The 21,878-nt window shown below is 39.6% G+C and overlaps 1 protein-coding gene across 1 annotated transcript in view; it reads right to left on the minus strand.

The window, feature by feature from the left end:
- ALAS2 (5'-aminolevulinate synthase 2) overlaps positions 1 to 21,124 on the minus strand; it is a 24,912-nt gene extending 3,788 nt beyond the window's left edge. Inside the window, exons 1-10 of the mRNA XM_029930519.1 lie at positions 21,102 to 21,124; positions 16,225 to 16,420; positions 15,445 to 15,567; positions 14,508 to 14,618; positions 12,041 to 12,263; positions 11,321 to 11,505; positions 5,673 to 5,852; positions 3,083 to 3,247; positions 2,247 to 2,515; positions 986 to 1,148 (exon numbers count right to left, since the gene is read on the minus strand). Coding sequence (XP_029786379.1) covers positions 986 to 1,148; positions 2,247 to 2,515; positions 3,083 to 3,247; positions 5,673 to 5,852; positions 11,321 to 11,505; positions 12,041 to 12,263; positions 14,508 to 14,618; positions 15,445 to 15,567; positions 16,225 to 16,405 — 1,600 coding nt within the window. The 5' untranslated portion in view covers positions 16,406 to 16,420; positions 21,102 to 21,124. The remainder of the gene's footprint in view (positions 1 to 985; positions 1,149 to 2,246; positions 2,516 to 3,082; positions 3,248 to 5,672; positions 5,853 to 11,320; positions 11,506 to 12,040; positions 12,264 to 14,507; positions 14,619 to 15,444; positions 15,568 to 16,224; positions 16,421 to 21,101) is intronic.
- Between the last annotated feature and the right edge of the window lie 754 nt (positions 21,125 to 21,878).

Here is a 21,878-nt window from a genome sequence, read left to right on the forward strand (position 1 = left end):
TAGAATGACTGTTGCCAATGTATATCCTCTGTTTTCCTATCTCTAGGTCCTTGCTCATGGAATTTCCTTATTCTGGAATATTCTTACACTATACCATATGTACTTCAAGGTGTAGCACAAGGACTTTCTCACCCACAAAGCCTTCCTAACTTCATGCTTCCTACTTTATCTAGCCTTACGTGATCACTCTCCCTCCAGCTCCCAGAGCACTAGAGCTCATCATACTGGACCAGTACTGTCTATGTCTTATCTCCTTTGCTAGACCATCACCTGTATATGTGTCTTTTGCCCAACAGACTTGGAATACACATCTGCTCTATGCTAGGCCCCATGCTAAAAACTGCACCCAATGGGAATCCAGTAAACTTTAGGTGAATGGACTAAACTGGCATCTTTCAGGATAAAACCCAACTTACATAGTAGTTCTACAAGCCTTTTAATTCAGTCTCTGTCCTGTGTTGTCTTTGTAGACTCATAGATTGACACTACCCTCCTCCACTTCATTCCTACTACCCTACATTCTAGTAATACCTGCCTATTATTCTTGGTATATCACAGGCTGCTTCACACTATTCTTCTCGCCTTTATTCATGCTCTTTCCTCTGCTAGGAATACCACTTCCACACTCTCTTTCTTTTCTTGGTCCAATACCACTCACCTGTAAGACTCAGCTCAGATGTAACCTCCACTAGGAAGCCTGTCTTGAATCTCATATGTTGAGTCAGGTCCCTCCTTTCTGCTCCCACAACTCCCTGATGCACTATCTTTGTTGAAATTTGATCACCCCTTAAGGTCATTGTTTGTGTCCACTAGGGCTCAACCAAACTAGAACCCTATGGGTATATTTCTCATCCATTTATTACCCTAGTACAGGGCCTGGCACACAATAGATGTTCTAGAAATACACTTTTAAACTGAATAGCTTCTTCAGTTCCTGAGACTGAAGGGAAAGAGAGTGCTATAGACCCCCATATTGAGCACTTACCCACAAAGTCATCCATCATCTGAGGGCTATGGTGGGGAGAGGGTGCTAGGCGCAGTAGCTCTTCACCTCGGGGGACAGTTGGGTAGTTAATGGCCTGCACATAGATACCATGCTTGGAGAGCAGGAGATCAGAGATCTTGCTGTTCAGTGCTGCATCACCCACCTGGGCTCAGGAGAAAAGCCTGTCAGTATCTGTTAACCTAATAACTAGTTCCATTAAGCAGATGGAGGGAACCAGATAAAAAAAAAATCACTGAATTTTGGGACAGTTTTTTTTTTTTCTCCATAAGGGGCTTATAGTGGCAGCTCCAGAATTTCTATTAAGGAGTTTCTCAGAGGCAGCAATTAAATTTGAAGGGGTGCGGATGGAGGTGGTGCTAAGTATGTTGTCTTGAAGCTGTTTGCAGAGCTAGCACACTTTTTTTTTTTACCTAGATGGTATGTTAATTTGCGTTGGTTATGAGTAAGAAGATAACACCCCCCCCAAGCTACCTCTGTGGTTCTTTTGTTAGGTTAATTAAAAAAATATATATCAAAATAGTCTTTCTCAATATCTCCCATATTTCCAAATATCCCCAAGAAGGAATATTGGGTTAGCCTAAGGAGTAGTCCAACAAAAAGTGTCCTTACCACACACTGACATACTGACACATACAAATAGATGTTATTTAGGAAAGAAGTAGCGATTCACTTCTAAAGGCAGTAAATTTTTAAACATAGTTGGGAATCCAAAATAGCACCTCATCCCATGATTTTTTATTTTCTATGTTCTGACTTAATTTTTTACTTCAATTCTTATTAAGAAATATTTCACATCATGACTGTATTATATATACGTATATACACATATACAAACTTCAAACAAATTTCTCACAAAATGATACCTTCTCTATGTTTGATGTATTCCAACATTTTCTATTCTGTTTTGTTTTTAATTTTTAATGCCAGTCATAACCTACTAAACTGATTTTGTGACCCACTAATCGTCTTGATCCATAATTTCAAAAGCACTGAATTATAGATCATGTGTACCCAATATTGTGAGGGTCAGGACAGTCTAATAATTATGAGATAATAGCTAATGCAAAAGAAGTGGTTAATCCAGAATGGCTGATAATTTTTCAAAAAGGTAAAAAAGATCCAAATAAGGAGAGTAGGAAAGCAAAGAGTTGATGAGAGGAGCAGGTGTTGGTTTGCTGGGTGTGGGAAGGCTTCCAGAAGAGATAAGTGAGTAGGGCAATGGTCAGGGTGGGACTCTCACCCGGATGGGGATGATGTGGCTGGGGCAGGGAATGATGGGAAGGCCCCTGTCCATTAGTAGCTGGCGCATGTGCTTGACATTTCGCTGGTGGGCTCGCCTCAGGGCTTGGCCCTCCTCTCCCTTAAGCAGCCGCACAGATTCCAGAGCTCCAGAGAGCACCATGGGAGGCAGTGAGGTGGTGAAGATGAAACCAGCAGCATAGGAGCGTATCATGTCCACCAAGTCACAAGTGCTGGCGATGTAGCCCCCCACACAGCCAAAGGCCTTGCCTGGAGACACGGAAGAGAAGGATATGCACAGAGACTATCATTGGTCTCTAGAGGAACAGGATCAAGTCCAGATAACATAAGGATGTGCACCAGAAGCTGGAGCCCTAGACTCCTTTCTCAGGCCTCTGCTTATCTCTCTTGTCCATGACAAGACAGACAGCTGATAATTCTGCTGCTTTGAGATAGGACTTTCAAGTTTTGCCATATGCAGTGACTAGATAAGTAGGAGCTGGGTGGGGACCTTTAGTTGGCTAGGCCACAAAGTGGAACTAAGATGAAATTAGGAGCTGGAGTAGGGGAGGAATTTAGAACCACAACTTTTCATGTACTGACTAGAACCTGGCTATTTGGCCCAGGTTAGGGTTTTTCTCAAAAAACCCTCCCAGTCTTTCTCAGCATCTCTGCAGTGAGATGGATGTGGAAGGAGGGAATCCAGGAGTTCCATAGCCTACAGCTGTGAATCCCACCCAAGGATCTTTTACAGCTTTGGGGAGAAGGAAGGAAAAGGTCTTACAGGGGCCCTCCTTTCTGGATTATATATAAAAGCAGTCCAAGCTACTCACTCACCAAGAGTTCCAGAGACAATGTCAATCTTGTGCATAACTCCATCACGCTCCCCAATCCCAGCACCCCGGGACCCATATAGTCCTACAGCGTGAACCTCATCCACGAAGGTCAGAGCCCCGTACTGGTGGGCCACATCACACAACTCCTCAAGGGGACAGATGGCACCTGAGAAAATAAAGACAGAAGATCACAACCCTTCCCCAGCTGCATCTCCAGTGTGGACTTTGTGACTCATAACTACTTTGGGTTGGAAAAGGATGAGAGTGTGTATACTCATTTGGGACTATTTCAAACCTCTTTAATGGTGTTGAGTGCTTCCACCTCATTCCCACTCAAAGGGTGTGTGTGTGTGTGAGGGGGGTTATCCCTAGTTTGCTATCAAAGCTTACCTCTCTGTCTTACTATTTTTTACTTCTGACAGTATCTGTACTCTTGTTTAAGGTATTTCCCAGCCTCATTCTATTTTTTCCCCTCCTACTACAAGTCTGTGTATTCTCACTTAGCATTGCAGTGGCCCATATGATGCCTTTATTTTAATGAATTAAAACAAGCAACTTTTTGCTCTAGGTTAATGCAGTCCCAATTTCAGATCTAACTCATCAACCCAGGCAGATGCCTTTGGAATCCCTGTCAATATCTTTATATGTCACTGGTCCTCCCTGTTTCTATCTTTCTGGATTTCTGTCACTATCTTTTTTTCATAACTATTTCCATTGTTATTGTTCTATCTCTGCTTTTGTTTTTCTCTCTTCTCCTCCTTCTTTCTCTTTTTTAAAATTTTTTTCCGTCCCTCCCACCCCTTCCTCCCTAACTTAACTTTCTCACTGTTTGTGTCCCTTTCTGTCTCTTTCTGCTTCAGACTGAGTTTCTTTATGCCTCTGTCTCTTTGTCTTTTCTGTGTTTCTGTGGGATTGAATTTCTCTTATCTATGTCAATACTGTTACCCGAGGGCACCCTCCCACAGGCATAGTCTCAATCTATTGAATGAAAGAGAATTAGAAGTAATCTGTGGGTTCCTTGCTATTTTTCACACAAATTTATGCTGATAGTTGTTTATAACATCTTCAAATGGCTGTGAATCTCATATATAGACTTTGTGGCCACTCTGCATATACAAGAACTCATACATTCTGTCTTTCCCCATCTGGAAAATGCTGAGGTGCAGGGAGTTGGAATACAGAAGAAAGTTTTTCAGATGAAAACAAAGGCTCCAAACCAGGATTAAAGAGTGTGAGCAACTATTGGGATAACATGAGGGAAGAAAATCACGGGATGTGGAACTGGAGATAAAGAGTAAGATGGCTCAAGCATTATTTAAATGAGAGAAATTTAGCCCCAGAATTGATAGTTTAAGCAGTTTCCACCAACAAAATAAGGAGCCATTCATTTACAAATGTAAAAAAGTTAAATGATCCCAAAACTGTTTCCACTAGAGACAATAAATTAGACTAGTTTCAGCAGTGGAAACATAGTGAAGATAGTTTTACTTTATTGCTAGTTGTAGAACTGTGCAGTGGGCACAACAATAAGTTCTTCACATGTATAAACTAAATTGTCACAGCTACTTTATTATAACCTCCATTTTACAGATAAAGCAACAGATACAGAGCAATTAAGAAATTCACCCAAGCTATTAATTTGTCATGTTGGGATTTGAACATGAATAGTCTGGTTCCACTGTCTGAGCATCATGGTTACATGATGCTGATGGCGCTTACATTGGCTAAATCAGGTAACACTATGGATTCTTCTTTGTTTCAGTTGGATAAACAACAGATTGAAATGAAGTGAGAATATCTTTCTTTAATAAATCCAGAAGGTGATGCCTAAAACACATGATTTCTGCTCAAGAAAAGTAGCAATAGAATATTTGGGGCATTGTTTCAGTTGGAGGAAGAGCAGAGGAAGGAGGGTAAAACTCATTTATTACTACTTAGATCATAATACATGAAATGACTTTCATTGTCTCTAATTCTTGCAACCAAATATTTTATGCTGGGGAAAACTGAGACTCAGGGAGTTAAAGAATTACCGAAGATCATAGAACCAGTATGCCAGAGGTGGAATTTGAGCCCAGGTCTGTCTCATTTGAAAACAAGTTTTAATTCTAATGCTTCATACTGGACCTTGAAAAAACTCCCAGCCATTGGTTTGTAAAATTTTTCATTGCAGAAACCAGACACTTGGATGACTGATATATACATTATTTCTAAGGAGGGAGTGTTGTGTGAAGGAATTGGAATCATATGTTCTAGGTGAAAATACTTTGGCACCAATTTACTGGTCCAACCAAGACAAGTTGAATGCTATCTCTGAACTTCAGTTTCTTAAACTGTAAGATCAGTATCATAGCTGCCTCCATCCTTTGGCATATACGGGCTATATGACCATGGGCAAGTTACTTTACTTGTTTGTGTCTCAGTTTCCTCATGTAAAAAAATAGAAGTAATAATAGCACCTAACTCATAGAATCGTTGTGAAGATTAAGTGAATTAATATATGTAAAATACTATAATTTTTCTTGACATATAAAAAATTCTATACATGTCAGCTATTATCATTATCAACATGGTTTTTGTGATATACATACCATCCATGGAGTGAACAGTCTCAAAGGCCACAATTTTAGGTGTCTTAGAGTTGGACGCCTTTAGAAGTCTCTTCAGGTGGTCAGGGTCATTGTGCCTGAAGACAAACTTGGCTGCTCCACTGTTGCAGATACCTTGGATCATTGAAGCATGATTGCCTGCATCTGAGTAAATCTCGCACCCTGTAGAACCAGAGGCATATTTCTTAAGCTTCTGTTCTAGTATTTCTACTTCAACCTAAGGACTGACCTGACAGGGGCAGAGAACCAACCCTCCTGCTCTGCTTTGAAGATCCTGCTCTGCTTTCTTCTCCCCTGGAAGTCTTTTTGACACCTTTTCCTTCTTTGAAAGAACTACCCTGCCTGAAATTTTGACCCCTATGCCCTTCTCTTCAGTCAATTCTAACTCTGATTTGGCACTGAGTATCTTGGAGTGGAGGAAATTTTAATTTCCCAAGAATCCCTAGAGTTTCTTGAGGGTAGGGTCAAAATATATAAAATCAAAATACATAAGATCAAGACTTGGAAAGGAGTTTATCCCAGGGAATTCTTGTTGATTTGGACTGATACTAGATTCTTCCTTGTCTAGATGAAATCCCATTTCTTTCAGGTAGCATCTCTCTGCTTATAGTGACAGGGTGGATACTTACCAGATTTTCAGTTTGAATCATAAGCTCATGGCATGTCAGAGCAGAACAGAATATTAGTCAACATGGAATCCAGGTCCATAACTGTACAAGTGAGGAAGCTAAAGTCTAAAGAAAGGAAAACCTTATACAGAAGATCTTTCTTTCTCTATAACCTGAGGAATGCAGGGTTTTTCACTGAACAAATATGGGAGGTCAGATGGAGGTGGGAAATTGGTGGATGGAATTGATTCTTGGCTCCCCCAAAATTGCACTGACATCAAGTAATTATGGTCTTCCATTAGAGTAAGGTAACACTTCTAACTGAGGAACTTAAGCATGACTTCCTAGAGGACCTGCCATGAGGAAAAGTAGACTAGGAGTTTCTTGAGATAAGGAGTCAGTAATTTTTATTGTTGTTAATGCAAGTAAATGTTATTTGAAGGGCACATTATACAGTGTAGTTCCAATGAGTTAAGCATATGGTTGTTTCCGTATGCTTCTACAAATACCTTTACAAACACTTATATCTTAGTGAAAGAAGATGTTCCCCAAAAGACGCATTATACACAGTATAGTTTAATGAGTTAAGTATGAGGCTATTCCCATCTGCTTCTAAACATAAGCTTACAGACACTTATATGTCAATGAAAGGTGTTATTTGTAGTTTTGATTTGTATTTCCCTGTAACCAGCGATGTTGAGCATTTTTTCATGTGAATGTTGGCAATCTGTATGTCTTTGAAGAAATGTCTCATGTCTTCTGTACAGTTTTTCATTGAATGAATACAGATTGTTCATTTTGGGGGTATTGAGTTTCATAAGTTCTTTATATATTTTGGATACTAACCCTTTACCAGATATGTCATTTGAAAATATCTTCTCCCATCCCATAGGTTGCCTTTTAGTTTTGTTGATTATAAACTACCAAAACGGAAACAGGAAGAATTAGAAAACTTGAACAGACTGATGACTAGCAAAGAAATGGAATCAGTAATCAAAAAATTCCCAACAGATCAATGTCCACCGCCACATGGCTTCACAGACAAATTCTACCAAACATTTAAAGAAGAGTTAATACCTATTCTCAAACTATTCCAAAAAATAGAAAAGAAAGGAAGACTTCCAAGTTCGATCTATGCATTTGGCATTACCCTGATATCAAAACCAGATAAAGACTCCACTAAAAAGGAGAAATACAGGCCAGTATCCCCTATGAATATAGATGCAAGGATTCTCAATAAAATACCAGCAAACCAAATCTAGCTATATATTTAAAAGTAATTCGCTATGATCAAGTGGGATTTTTTATTCCTGGTTTGCAAGGGTGGTTTGATATTCACAAATCAATCAATGTGATATACCACTTCAATAAAAGAAAGGATAAGAATCATATGACCATTTCAATAGATGCAGGAAAAGCTTTTGACAAAGTACAACATCCACTGATGATATAAGCCCTGAACAAAGTAGGCTTGGAGGAAACATTTCCCAACATAATAAAGGCCATATATGAATAACCCACAGCAAATATCATCCTCAGTGGGGAAAACCTGAGAGCTTTTCCTGTATGGTCAGGCACAAGACAGAGATGTCCACTCTTACCACTCTTATTCAGCATAGTACTAGAAGTCCTAGTCACATCAATGAAACAACAAAAAGAAATTAAAGGAATCCAAATCAGTGAGGAAGAAGTAAAACTTTCACTATTTGAAGATGGCATAGTACTCTCTATAGAAAACTGAAATGACTCTGCCAAAAAACTGCTTAGAACTGACAAATAAATTCAGTAAAGTGGCAGGATACAAAATCAATATACAGAAATCTATTGCACTTCCATATGCTAATAATGAAATAGCAGAAAGAGAAGTTAAGGAAGTATTCCCATTTTAATTACATTAGAAATGATAAGATACCTAGGAATAAACCTAACCAAGGAGGTGAAAGACCTGTACTCTGATAAGTGTAGAACACTGATGAAAGAAATTGAAGAGGACACAAAGAAATGAAAGACATTCCATGCTCATGGATTAGAAGAACAAATATTGTTAAATGTCTATACTACCCAAAATAATCTACACATTTATGCAATCCTTATCAAAATACCACTAGCTTTTTCACAGATCTAGAACAAACAATTCTAAAATTTGTATGGAACTACAAAAGACCTCAAATAGCTAAAACAATCTTGAAAATGAAAAGCAGGGGCACCTGGGTGGCTCAGTCGGTTGAGTGTCTAACTTCAGCTTAGGTCATGATCTCACAGTTTGTGAGTCTGAGCCCTGCATCAGGCTTGCTGCTTTCAGCACAGAGCCCACTTCAGATTCTCTGTCCCCCCCACCCCCCGGCTCCTCCCCTGTGCACACTCTTTCTCTCAAAAATGAATAAACATTTATTTTTTTAAAAAAGAAAAGAAAACCTATAAGTATTACAATTCTGGACTTAAGTTATATTGCAAAGCTATAATGATCAAAACAGTATGGTACTGGCACAAAAATAGACACATAGATTAATGAAACAGAATAGAAAACCCAGAAATGATCCCACAACTGTTTGGCCAATTAATCTTCAACAAAACATGAAAGAATATTCAATGGGAAAAAGACAGTCTCTTAAAGAAATGATGTTGGGAAAACTGGACAGCAATGAAACTAGACAACTTTCTTACACCATACACAAAAATAAATTCAAAATAGATTAAAGATATAAAAGTAATACCTGAAACTCTAAAAATCCTAGAGGAGAACACAGGCAGTAATCTCTGACATTGGGTGTAGATTCTTACTAGATATGTTTCCAAAGTCAATGGAAACAAAATCAAAAATAAACTATTGGGACTTCATCAGAATAAAAAGCTTATGCACAAGGGAGGAAACAAATCATCAAAACTAAAAGGAATCACATATCTTTTATCTTTCTGTCTCTGGTCCTTAGTATAAAGCTGAGTATACAGTAGATGCTGAGTAAACATTTATTGAATGAACAGATGGAGAAGCAAATTACTTATTTATAAGTGAGTAAATAAATATGATACTGAATGAAATAGTGAGAGGAGAGGGATCAGAAGATGAGGCTAAATAGGTAGAATGAAACTAGATTATTGAGGACTTTAGAAGCCATGATAAAAGGTTTGGGTTTGGTCCTAAGGACAATAGGGATATAGTAAAGGGTTTTTGTCAGAAGGGTAATGAAGATAGGTTTGCATTAAAAAAATATTATTCTGATTGCTATGAAGAAAAGAATACAGGGGGCAAAAGTGAAATCAAGAAAATGATGTTGGTTTAGGCTGGGATGGTGGCAGTAGAAATGGAAAGAAGTTTAATTCTAATTATTAAAGAGGAGGTTCCCTGAAAAATTCCCACAGAGATTGGATTTGATTGGGGTTATGTGTGATCTCAGAAAAAGTTTCTGAGAAGTAGTGGGGATGTTTACAGTATGCTCAAGAATCAATAGGAAGTAAAGAAGTAGATAGCAAGTGTGGAGACTTCTCTCAAGCAGTTTGTCTGTTATAAGGAGGGGAGAGATAGGCCAGTAGCTAGAGACTGAGGAGAGGACCTTTGCTTTAGATAAAAGAGACGTTAGCATGTATAAAGAGGAGAGGTTGAAGACACAAGAAGGAGAGAAGTAAGCGATAGATCAAGGTTCCTGAGGAGGCAGAGGGAAATGAGACACAGAATATCAGAAAAAGGATTAGTCAACAAGAAAAAGGGGGCACCTGGGTGGTTCAGTGCGTTAAGCGTCTGACTTCAGCTTAGGTCATGATCTTATGGTTTGTGAGTCTGAGCCCCATATCGGGCTCTGTGCTGACAGCTCAGAGCTTGGAGCCTGATTCAGATTCTGGGTCTCCCTTTCTCTCTGCCCCTCCTTTGCTCATGCTCTCTGTCTCTCTCTGTCTCTCTCTCTCTTTCTCTGTCTCTCTCAAAAATAAAAACATTTAAAAAAATAAGAAAAAGGGTGCAAGGCCCCTTTTTTTCATTGTGACAGGAGACAGGTGAGAAAGAGTGAGGAGAGGACATGTGGAAATGTTTGAGTTTGTAGGTAGTTTTTGTCAAGGAGTTGAGGACATCACTACCTGGGGTCTTCTATAGTCAGTGAGGAAGGAGGTGAAATCATTTGCTATGGGTGAGGGTGAGGTGGAAGTGTGGGAAGGCTGAGAGGAATGGGGGATTTGCAAAACTGCTTGGGAGACTTGGAGGGCTGACCATGGAAACAGAATTGTCAGACAGCATAGAGGTCCTGGTAAAGGCTGGGTACCATAAATTTTTAGTGGTTCCCATCTGAGAAATTATATACACCTAGGATTGACAAGGAAAAGGTGGAGAGTTATATTCATCTGGTTGGAGCTGTGATGGAATGACAAATGGCATATGAGCTGAGGACATTATTAACTAGAGAGTGGAAGATTGGTAAGATTAGGTCCAGATGGGATCCATTGTGATTGGTTTTAGACAGAAGAGATGTGCCTTCAAATTGTAAAAGGAAAGAATGAAAGAAGGGCACATGAAAAATTAGATAAGTTTGTAGGTTTTGTGGCTTTAAGTTAAAAGAGTTTCTGTCTGGTGGCTTCTGTTTTCTTTGCGATGTGAGATGTGAGGCTATTTGCTAAGAGTGAAGGAAGAGATAGTCACAGATTTTAAAAAAGAGAATAAAGTTTGAAAAAAAAAGCTAGTATGGAGACATAAAAGGACTGTTTATTAGTGTTAAGAGCCCAGTTGAGTTGGGAGGTGATAAATTTATGTGGAACCCATCTGTGAGGTTGAGCACTCCTCTTACTACTACTCTGTAGTAGTCTTCAGCCTAAGTGAACAAGGGAAGAAATGAGAGGGATATAGTCATCCAGTGTTGAGGATACACAAAGTGGGTAAGAAGGAAGGGCAATGGGAGCAAATGAACTCAGAATAGGTAAGAAGGAAGGGCAATGGGAGCAAATGAACTCAGAATAGGTGGAAAAGGTGATGAAGGCAGTGAGGCTGCATGCTATAGTGCAGGATACCAACAATGAACAGAACTCAGGCCCTAGGCTTACCTGGCAGGATCTTTGCCAGGGTGAAGAGAGTAGAGTCATTGGCCACAAAGCAGGAAGAGAAGAGTAGGGCTGCATCTTTTTGGTGCAGCTCAGCCAGCTCCTGCTCCAGCTCCACATGAAACTTACTGGTACCTGAGATATTGCGGGTACCACCAGCTCCAGCTCCATGACGCTGCAGGGTCTCCCTGGCCAGGAGTAAATAGAGGGAAGACAAGGGAAGGGGGAGAACCTCGTCAGGCACTGAGGAACTGAACAGGTTTCTCTTCATTGATTGAGTCAATGTTGACTTAGTGATCCTTATGAGCTGTGTCCAATGTAATCAAGTTGAGGCCAGGATAGAGAATATGAGGAGACATGGGTCCTCCTTCTCAGGCTGATGGCACTCAGGGATGGAGGAAAAAGCTAGGTTGAATCTGAACAGCTTGGAAAACCTTCTAGAGGAGGTCATATACTATGTCTGGCAATACTCATTCTGAAACCAGAGTAAGAGCTTGGTCTTCCATCTTCTCCTCATAGAACTGGACAATCAAGACTTTGGAAATCATGGTTTGTTGGCTGACATGGTTCATATTTGAGGATTAGATATGCTAGAAGACCATGAACAAAAGGGTTGGTAGGGGGAACACAGGTTTCCACTGTCAGCTCTGCCTTTCCCATACATGGCTTTGATTCTTCTCTGTATGTGTTCCCACAGCTCATGGCCCAGATCTTACTACTCACTGTGTAGCTTGCAAAACTCGAGGGTGTCGGCTCATGCCTAGATAATCATTACTGCACCAAACAGACACATCCTTTGAGGCCACAGAGGCCTCAGAAAAGTGTTGGGCAAAGGGGTATGCATCAGCCCAGCGGTTCACAGTCTTGAATACACGGTAGGTGTGGTCCTGCTTCTTCTCCATGATCTTGTGCCTGAAAAACTGGTCATAACCAAAAACATGGTTCCCTGCAGAAGTAGAAATGGAGATGAAAATAATGCATTTTAAATTACTTCCCAATTAGTCCATAGTTTATTTGTGCTGTTGATTTTGAGTTCTCCAGTTCTCTATTTATTCATTTATTTGATCAGTCATTAACTTACGGAGGCACAGTAACTCTCCACTACTTCATTCAAGTATGCCTTTGGTTACTCACTTGCTTATTCACTCAGTAAATTATTCATACATTCACTCAGGCTGCCTACCCCTGGCATGGCCTCCTTTTTTTTCTAAGGTTAGTGTCTTAGCTTTCTTACTGAAATCACTACTTCTATTTTCAGTAAAAAGAGTTTCAACAGATATGGTGTCTAGTCATTTCTCTGCCACTTCCTAGTTATGTGACCTTGAGCAAGTCATAAATCTTTTAGTTTTAATCTCCTCATCTGTAGAATAGGGCTAATAATACCTACTTGCAGAATTGTGAGCATTTTATGACAAACATAATGTAATACACACAAACTAATGTCTGGTACATAGTAGTATTATTACAATTATAGTAGTAGTAGTAGTAGTAGTATAGTAATAACGAATATTTAATTATATTATTATAACCAGTATTTAACAAGTACCAGTTACCTATAATGCCTTCTCTCAGGGACATTATAAATATTATTTCATGTATTCCTCACAACAGCCCTATGTGCAGAGATTTCTTTTTATTTTTTAATGTTTGTTTTTGAGAGAGAGAGAGAGAGAGAGAGAGAGAGAGAGGGAGAGAGAGCACAAGTGGGGGAGGGGCAGAGAGAGAGAGGGAGACACAGAAACTGAAGCATATTCCAGGCCCTGAGCTATCAGCACAGAGCCCAATGCAGGACTCAAACTCAGGAACCACGAGATCATAACCTGAGCCAAAATCAGACGCTTAACCAACTGAGCCACCCAGGTGCCCCCAGAACTTTAAAAACTCTGAAAAATTACCATGAAAACTTTTTAAACCAGTAGAAAAATGGGAAAAGAATATAAACAGAAAATTCAATAAATGTAGAAGAGGATGCTTAATCAAGGAAAATCAAACTGTAAAATAAAATTTTCACCCATATAGGTAATGATTTTAAAAGTTTTATAATATCAAGTGCTGGCAAGTGTGTGAGAATATGGATACTCTCTTTGATATCTGGTATGCCCCTTTGAAGCACTAATTGACAATATTTATTAATATTGAAATTGTATGCAATCTTACACCCTAAGAATTTCCACCTCTTAATGCTATCCTAGAGAAAAAAACTTACCTATATGCATGAGGAATATATTCAACATTGCTTGTTATAGCACTGTTTGTAATAGGAAAAACTAAAAGCAACTCAATAGGGGAATAGCTAAATAGCCTCTAGTATATCCATACTGGGTCTATGATAATGCTATATATTATCTTTGAGTACATTTATATGTACATAAAACCAACATACAATATAAAACCAGAAGAATGTTGAAAAATTGAATATAATAACCTGAATTATAGATGCTTGATTAACTGAATTGATGGTGTATCCATGCTACAGAAGACACTTCAACTATTAATAATTATTAGGCAGCTCTATGCTTAGGGACATGAAATGATGTCTGTGACATATTGTTAGGTAAACAAATAAAGATAACAAAACTAGTAGTATAAAATCACATTTCTAATAAAAACATGCATGTGGAGGGAAGCATAGGAGGTGTGTGTGGGGGGGAGGTCACCCATGGGAAAATATCTGGAAGAAAATATAACAAAAAGTTAATGGTGAATGATGGATCTCTGAGTGATTTAAATTTCCCTCTTTATATTTTCCTGTATCTGTTGAAAAATACAATGATGCATATTCCTTTTGTGTTAGAAAAAAGCAAAATTCCATTATGAAATATTAATATAAACAAAAGAAAGGGGGAAAGGCTCTCTGTAAAGGATTAGTTTTTGAGGGAAGCATAGAGAAGAAATAATAGGAATAAACCTAGTATTTAATAAGATCTCAAAACAGTAGAAACATTTCCATAAATCTAATTTTATTTCTTCTTCATGATAATCTGTTGAGGCAGGCATTAAAATATCACTAAAGGGAAGTGACTTACTTGCCAAACTATAAAGACCCAGCAAATGCCAGCATTAAAATTTAAACCTAGACTCCCTTTGGTTCCAAAGCACTTAACTTGCCATTTTCTCTACCATTTCAGAAGCCACTTCAGCACTCCTTCCACATTCCTACCCTCCTTTATATCCACCTCAACAAACTTACCAGCCATATTGTTCTGAACCAGGTGTGTGACCTTTTCTGAAATTAGCTCTGGCTCTGGAAGACTGGAGAATGGCTTTCTCAGGCTGGTTGAGGCAAGGGAGCTGTGCAGGTCTGACAGAGAGTATGGGATTCATTGGCCATGAAGAGAGGAAAGAAAAAATAAAGCATGTGCTACCCTTTTAAAACTCAATACAACCTGAAAATTAAAGTTTATGAGGTAGAGAAGCCTGCCAAGAGAAGAAATATTCTGTAAAGTGAGCCCATACTCATCTCCCTAAGTGGAAAATTCTGTGTCAGGACACCTTCTATAAGGTGTTACATTTTCCTCATTAGAATTTTCCCTTGGGTGAAGTAACTGGGGCAGCAACCCTGAATCTTGTTGTTGGGAGGTATATGCAGGACAGTGTACCTTATTCTTCTTTTCTGAATGTCATTAAAATTCAATTTTGAAATTTTTACCTTTACTCTCCCAAAAGAGCCTATGAAAAATATCAACATCTTTTAAATGTGATTATTTTGAATACTTTCCACAAATTGAGTTGACTTGGGACTTCATACCCTTCTAAAAGATTTATCTGCTTCAGGCACTTATTCTTTCATGCAAATACAGATTGTCATAGAGTGGTATTGCTTAAATGTGGGAACCCAAACTGTTGGGATCCATTTAGCCACTTAGATAGAGGAGGCTGAACTCTAGGGGGCTAATTTTAGACCAATGGCTAGAAGTTACAGGAGCCTATGCATGTATGTGGGTTGGGGAGGGTACATTTCAGTACACTGTCTAAGGTATTGCCTACCATGGTCCCTTTGGAAAAGATTGGGCATTCCATCATGGGATGTATACTAGCTGACCTTGAATTAGCCTAGCTGAGGACTGTGATGAAGTGATTTCCAGCATTGGGAGTAGAAGCTGGATGAGGTGGCACTTGACTCCAACCTGTCTTGAAAGTCTTCACATCCTCCTGGACTTCTGGAGCTGCCTTCTGCACAATCTTGCTCTTCCCATCCTGGAGTTCTGACAGCATAAAGGGACAGTGGCTCTTGGCCCAAGATGGAGAGTCTATGCAAAGGCAAGAAAGTAAGTGGCAGTACATTTCCAGCCATAAGTTGAACAATGGTTCCTGAGACCTACTATATCCCAAAACTATATCTCAGGCTATGGTGGAGATAAAGAAATGGATGAATATGGGTCCTTATGCTAGGGGAGCTTCCAGGCTGGCAGAAATGGCATACACTGAAGACACATTATAACTAGTGCTAGGATGAGAGGGAGGGCATGGGCTTTGGAAGTGTAAAAGAGGGAGGAGACATGACCAGAATTGGAATTGGACAGGCTGGAGGTTTAGACAAGGCTCACACAGGAGATGATGCTCAAGTTAAGTGTCACATGAGAAGTATGAGATACTCTGATACAGAGTATGGGTGAGGGTCATTTGACAGGAGCAAAGACTCAGGACCTTGAGACGATAGAATTGATCCAGGCAATTTTAAGTAGTTTCAGCAAGACTGGATTATATAGAGTGTGAGAGGATGAGAGTGAGACTCTTGTAAGAAATATTGGCAGAAATCAGACCCCAGGTGTATTTTGGGGCTAATTTATTTGCCTTGACACTTTTCACGTGAAATTTCCCATTTATTAGGCAATGATGGCCAGTATGACTTGGCACTTTGTCTCCAGGACTCAGACATTCTCCCTAATTTGCTATAAAGTTCTTACCTCCTCCAGCCTTGGTTGCCTTAAGGTGGATTTGAGAACTGGTTGGTCCTTGGGTGGCCAGGATAGGACAGCGTCCAGTACCAAACAGGAACTGATGAGTCTTAATCATCTTGCCTAGGAGGCCTACGTGGCCCCGGGCAAACACTGGACAGCACTGTAGCAACATGGCTGCTGCTACCATATTGAACCCAAAGTCCTGCAGAAAATGTGGAAGAGATAAGAGTTCATCATGAAAGCCTTGCCAAAAGCCAAGGGTCATTTCTCTGTTTGATCCTTCCCACCTAGTGCATACTGCCCCCTCCCCCCTCCCAGAGATGTACTTATCATCCTTCAATGGCAAGAATTTTTCCCAATGTTAAAATGTACCAAAAGGGCATCAAGGAGGAAGAAATAAGACAATGACCATTAGACAAAGGGATAAAGGAAAGTTCCAACTGTAGGTCAGGAAACCTGAATTCTGATTCAGACTTTGTCACTGACCCCTTCTGTGATGGTGAAAATTACTGAAGTGTGATTGTGTGTGGCAGATGAGAGCTGACAACTCACCAACTCTTTGATAACACTTAAGGCTAAAAGTCTTTCTAAGAATATTAGGCTCAGCCAAGTTAATATTCAGCCTGCTAATGCAGACAGATGCCATTGGCCAGGGCGTCTGGGGCTTGGCATAGAGTGTTCCTGAGCAGGCCCAGCCACAAAGGAAAAAGTAGCTTGAGGCCACAGGTACCAGCTTAAGTAGATTCAGAAAAATAGGACAAAAGGGCAAGCTCTATGTTCTACAGGCCATGTGCCACCAGACTGGTATTTTGCTTTCTTTGAACTTGCAACTGGATTTTAGAAAAGGACAATTAGAGAAGGAGATGAAAACAAAACCTGAGGGGTCTGGGAAACAAGTCTATGGGCTAATTTAAGAGGCAGAGGGTAAGACAGAAAAGAGAAGGGACAGAATGAAGAGCAGAATAAAAGAAACCAAATACTTATAGTAGGTATTCAATAACTATTTGTTGAATTTAAGAGTAAATCAATGAATGAACAGGAACTCAAGAGAAATAAAGAAGAGCAGGTGAAGAGTCAGAAGAAAAGAGAAATTGGGAAAGATAAAAGGGGGAAAGTAAGAGAGAACAAAGGTACAGTGATAGTGGTGAAGTTAGAAGACAGAAATTGTGGGAGAGAAAGAGATCAATAACATAGAGAATGGTGATAGGGTACCATATGAACAGGGAGAGGAAGACTTATCCTGAAAAAAAAAAACAGGAAAAAAGATGATGGAAAACACAAAAGGATAAGGAAAGAGACTTAGATGAGAGAGAGAGAGAAAGAGAGATTGAGTGACAGAGCAGAATTATAGGCAAAGACAGACAGAAGATTACAAAATGGAGATGAGGAGAGATGGAAGTACGTACAGAAATATACAAAGACTAAAAAAACTGAGAGCAGGATAGGAGAGAATCCAGCAGGAGCAGAGAGTCAGTAGGGCACAAAGATAAAGGAGAAATGCTGCCAGAGATGATAGTAGGGGTGGGGGAGGTAACACAGAAGAGTTAGAGAAAGAGGAAATCAACCCTACTGAGGAGATGAGAGAGAGACTGAGTAAGAGATAAAGGAGTAGAGACTAGATCAAAGAATACAGATGCAGAGGTGGTTAAGGTGGGTTTAGGGTTAGTATGAGGGAGGGCTAAGAGATACAAAGAGAAAGACAATGAACATGAAGGAGAAATAGATTTAAAGGAAAAGGGAAAACTGGAGATCCAATGTCAGCCAGTGAGACAAAATATGGGACAGGACAATAGGAGAGATATGGGATAATGTGGGAAGACTAAGGTCTTGGCACCACCAGAAGAACTACTGGGTAGAATGTAGCAGCATCTCTAATATACAGGACTTTATATTGTAAGGCAAAAGTAAACAGGAGGAACTCATGGCCCTGTCCCCATATGGCAACCTCTTTCATACCTTACAAAGCATCATCCCTCCCCCCTAATTCACAAAGCAATCTCTTCCCCTTGTTTATACAAGAAAATTATCCCTAAAACATTCACAGGCTGTCATGGGAACATAGGCCAGTATATGCGGCATGGTTTGTGGGCCCTGAAATTGGGAAAGGCCAAGGTATTGAAAAATCTAAATGAAACTACTATTAAGCCTTTAGGAAAATGCCTGGCACATAATAAGTTTTCAATAAATGTTAGCTTTCCTTACTTCAATTTCAGCTTCCCAACTCTCTGTTGGATGTTCTTGGAAAGCCACTTCCCCTCTCCAGTTCTTAGCTTTCATCAGCTGTCAAATGTATGGTATTTATGCCTATTTCATATGGTAGGTAATGAATGGAATCTAATGCCTACCTCATATATGGAGATATGAGTCTCCCCTTCCCCTGCCTGCCTGTAAAGGCCAAAGCACTTAGGGCTGAGTCTGTAGACCACAGATAAAGCTCCCAGTATTTATCACCATTGGGGGCTGACCACTCCCTCAGTTGAGACCAGGGTGTGGGAGAGAAGGGGAGCTCCTTTTCAGAATCATGTCTGAGCATCTGGCTGGGGCTGACTGGCTATATGTGGTATATTCAAGTATATTCATATTTCAAGTTTCAATTCAAATTTCTCTGTTCTGATACTTTTTCCCTCAAATTTGCCAAGCCTCACTGCCTACCCATCTTTATGACCCATAATCTCATTGTCTAGTTACCTTCAGCTTTATTTCCATTCCATCTCACTACCTACCATAGGATTGGAGTGAGTAAAATTGAATCAAGAAAGTATGTTAGACAATTTAGAGTATTAATAGCACAACTTCAGGAGCCAGACATTTTTGAATCCTGGCTGTACAACTCACTAGCTCTGGGACCTTAGAAAAGTTATATCTCTTCTCTATATCTTATATCTATTAAATGTAGATAATAACAAAGACAATTTACTTTATATGGATGTTGTACAGATTCAGTAAAATAATCTTCACAAAGTATATAAAAATGCCTATCTTAAATACTGAAAAATATGTTAGCTACTATTTTTGTTTTCTATATTTTCTATGTAGAGAAAGTGGAAGTACATCCAAGGAAAGTCACATCATGAATACACTAGACTAATTCATAAAAATTGATTCTTGTATCAATCCTGATTTTTGTACTTATCCTATTACAACATATTGTGCGAACTTGGGCTCTCTACTTTCCTTCTCTGCACCTCAATTTCTCCGTAGACATTGGACTAGATAACTTCATAGATTTCATCTGGTTCTACTAGTGAAACGCTGTTGTAAATGCTTCACATGCACTGACTTATTTAATTCTAACAACACTATGAGGTAGAAACTAATATCAATTTTATTTCAAACCTGAGGAAACTGAGGCCCCCAAAGATTAAGTAATCTGTCCTGGTCACAAAGCTAGTTAGCGAGAGAGGCATGATATAAACCTAGGCAATCTGGCTTCAGAGTCTGATAACTTAACCACTAAGGATTTTACTACATATTTTCTTGACTGAAAGCCTGCCTCCAGACATCAATCCCCTCTGCTGCACTAACAGGCCCCTTTCTGGGACATTTGATTTTGGACTATGACAAATGCCTTTACTAAAGGAACAGATTTCTAACTGTAGGGGAATTTTAGGTACTGGTGAGCATTTATTAATTCATTCCATTTAACAACTATGCACGCATTGTGTAATAATCCTTGCCAAGGATCTTCTTAATACAATGCTTTTAACCAAAGGTATAATGGTGAAACTTCAGGCCAATGACAAATCATTACTGAAGATGTTCCCTGTATTTTAAAATCCTCTTTCATGTCAGCAACCAATCTTTAGTCTGAGAGAGCAGAAGGGCCAACCACAACTCTACCCCAGCAGAGAGCCAGAAACCACTCATTGCCATATTACTTGCTCCCTATTTCCCCTTTGTGGCCTGCTTTGCAAGAATCAGTTAAGTCTGGAGTGGATGTGATCTTTAGGAGTTGGAAGCATCAAGCCTTACTTCTCTTCCTACCATTCTCTCACCATCATAGAAGAATCATAGAGATTTTTAGATACTTGGAATCATAGAACCAGAAATTTTGAGAAACAAAAATTTAGAAGACCACAAAATCAAAATTAGAAGAGATTGTGGAAGTCATAAGACAAGCCCTTTTCTCAGAGAGTCAATGACTTGCCTAGGGTCTCACAGTAAATTGGGGTGAGAATACAAATCTATCGACTTTAATCTTAGGGCCCTTTTAGTGACACAACATTCCTCTTCCACCTTCTTCCCTTATTTATGCTCATTATTTAACTCTCATTTCCTTCAATTCTCTCATCATTCCCATCATCCCCACATTCTCTCAATTTTCTCTCCCTACTTCTGGCCATCTAGGCACTGACCCGTTGAGCTCCACCATCAGCTGAGCAGAGAGAAAGAGTCAAAGTGAGAGAAAAATAGAGAATTGTTGGAAGAAATATCAAGACATTTTTCTGGGAGACAGAGAAGGAAAGGAATAGAGATACAGACAGAGACTGAGAGATACAGAGTAGAAAAGAGAGAGAGAGAGAGAGAAGATTGAGAGAAGAATATACAAACAGAACTCAGACAAAGGAAAAATAAGAGAAAGCTAGAGTGTCAGAGAGAAATGAAGTCAATGATTTTAAAAACCAACAAGGGAGAGGAAACAATGGAGAAAAAGACAAAAGAAAGCCAAAAAGAGGGAAAGACAAAAAAAGATATAAAGAGAAAGAAGAGAGGAAAAAAGAAAAGAAAGACAAAAAATGAAAAAGAGAGAAAAGTGAGAGAGAAAATAACAGACAGATTCTAAGGAAAAAGTCAGATCTAGCAAGGCCAGAGAGTCAGTGTGTGCAGATTTGAGATGGGCAGCAGACCAGAAAGAGTGCACCCAGGCTGAAAGCAACTCTTACCTGTTGCCCTGCACTGAGGACGAACGAACGACTGGTGGGTGTTGTGGGTCAGGACCAGGCATTTATCCCTTCCCCCTTGGCTCAGCTCCACCCTTCTGCTGGCAAGGCTTTCCATTGGCCCCAAAGGTATCTCAGGCTTTTGCTAGAGATAAAACCCAGTGTAGTCCTCTGTCACCCAGCCCCATCACTTAGCACTACCTCTCCCCTCTTTTCTTTCTCTTTCTCCTCTGGAATAGTTAAATGAGCTTGCTGAGTTTTGGAATCAGATAATCAATATGTAGCTAGTACTCCTTGAGCAAAACCACCTCTCTGATCCTTGGTTTTCCTCAACTATAAAAGGAGGACAATAAAACTCAGAAGCAACTGTAGCACAAGTGGGAATGGCCTCAGGCAGCTTCCGTAGACTACATACAGCTCGTTGTAACATTTTAATAACATCATCTACAGAAAACAGCACAGTACCTGGTTCAGAGAAGTAGCCGCTAATGTTGACTGAGTGATTACTATGCACCAGACCCATTATTAAGTGATTTACAGGGAATAAATAATTTATCCCATCCCAACAAGGTATTATCCTCATGTTACAGATGATGAAATTGAGGATCAGAGAGGTGAAGTTATTAATTGATAATCACACAGCTAGTAAGCACAGAGCCCCACTATGAACCCTGGCAGTCTGGCTCCAGAACTCACACTGTTTGGAACTCACATTCTTTAAGAACTATGCTCCCTTTCATTACATACAGTTAAAAATGTGAGCTTCTCTATCTTCTCTTT

Source organism: Suricata suricatta, chromosome X, assembly GCF_006229205.1.
Source record: "Suricata suricatta isolate VVHF042 chromosome X, meerkat_22Aug2017_6uvM2_HiC, whole genome shotgun sequence".
Classification (NCBI taxonomy): Eukaryota; Metazoa; Chordata; class Mammalia; order Carnivora; family Herpestidae; genus Suricata; species Suricata suricatta.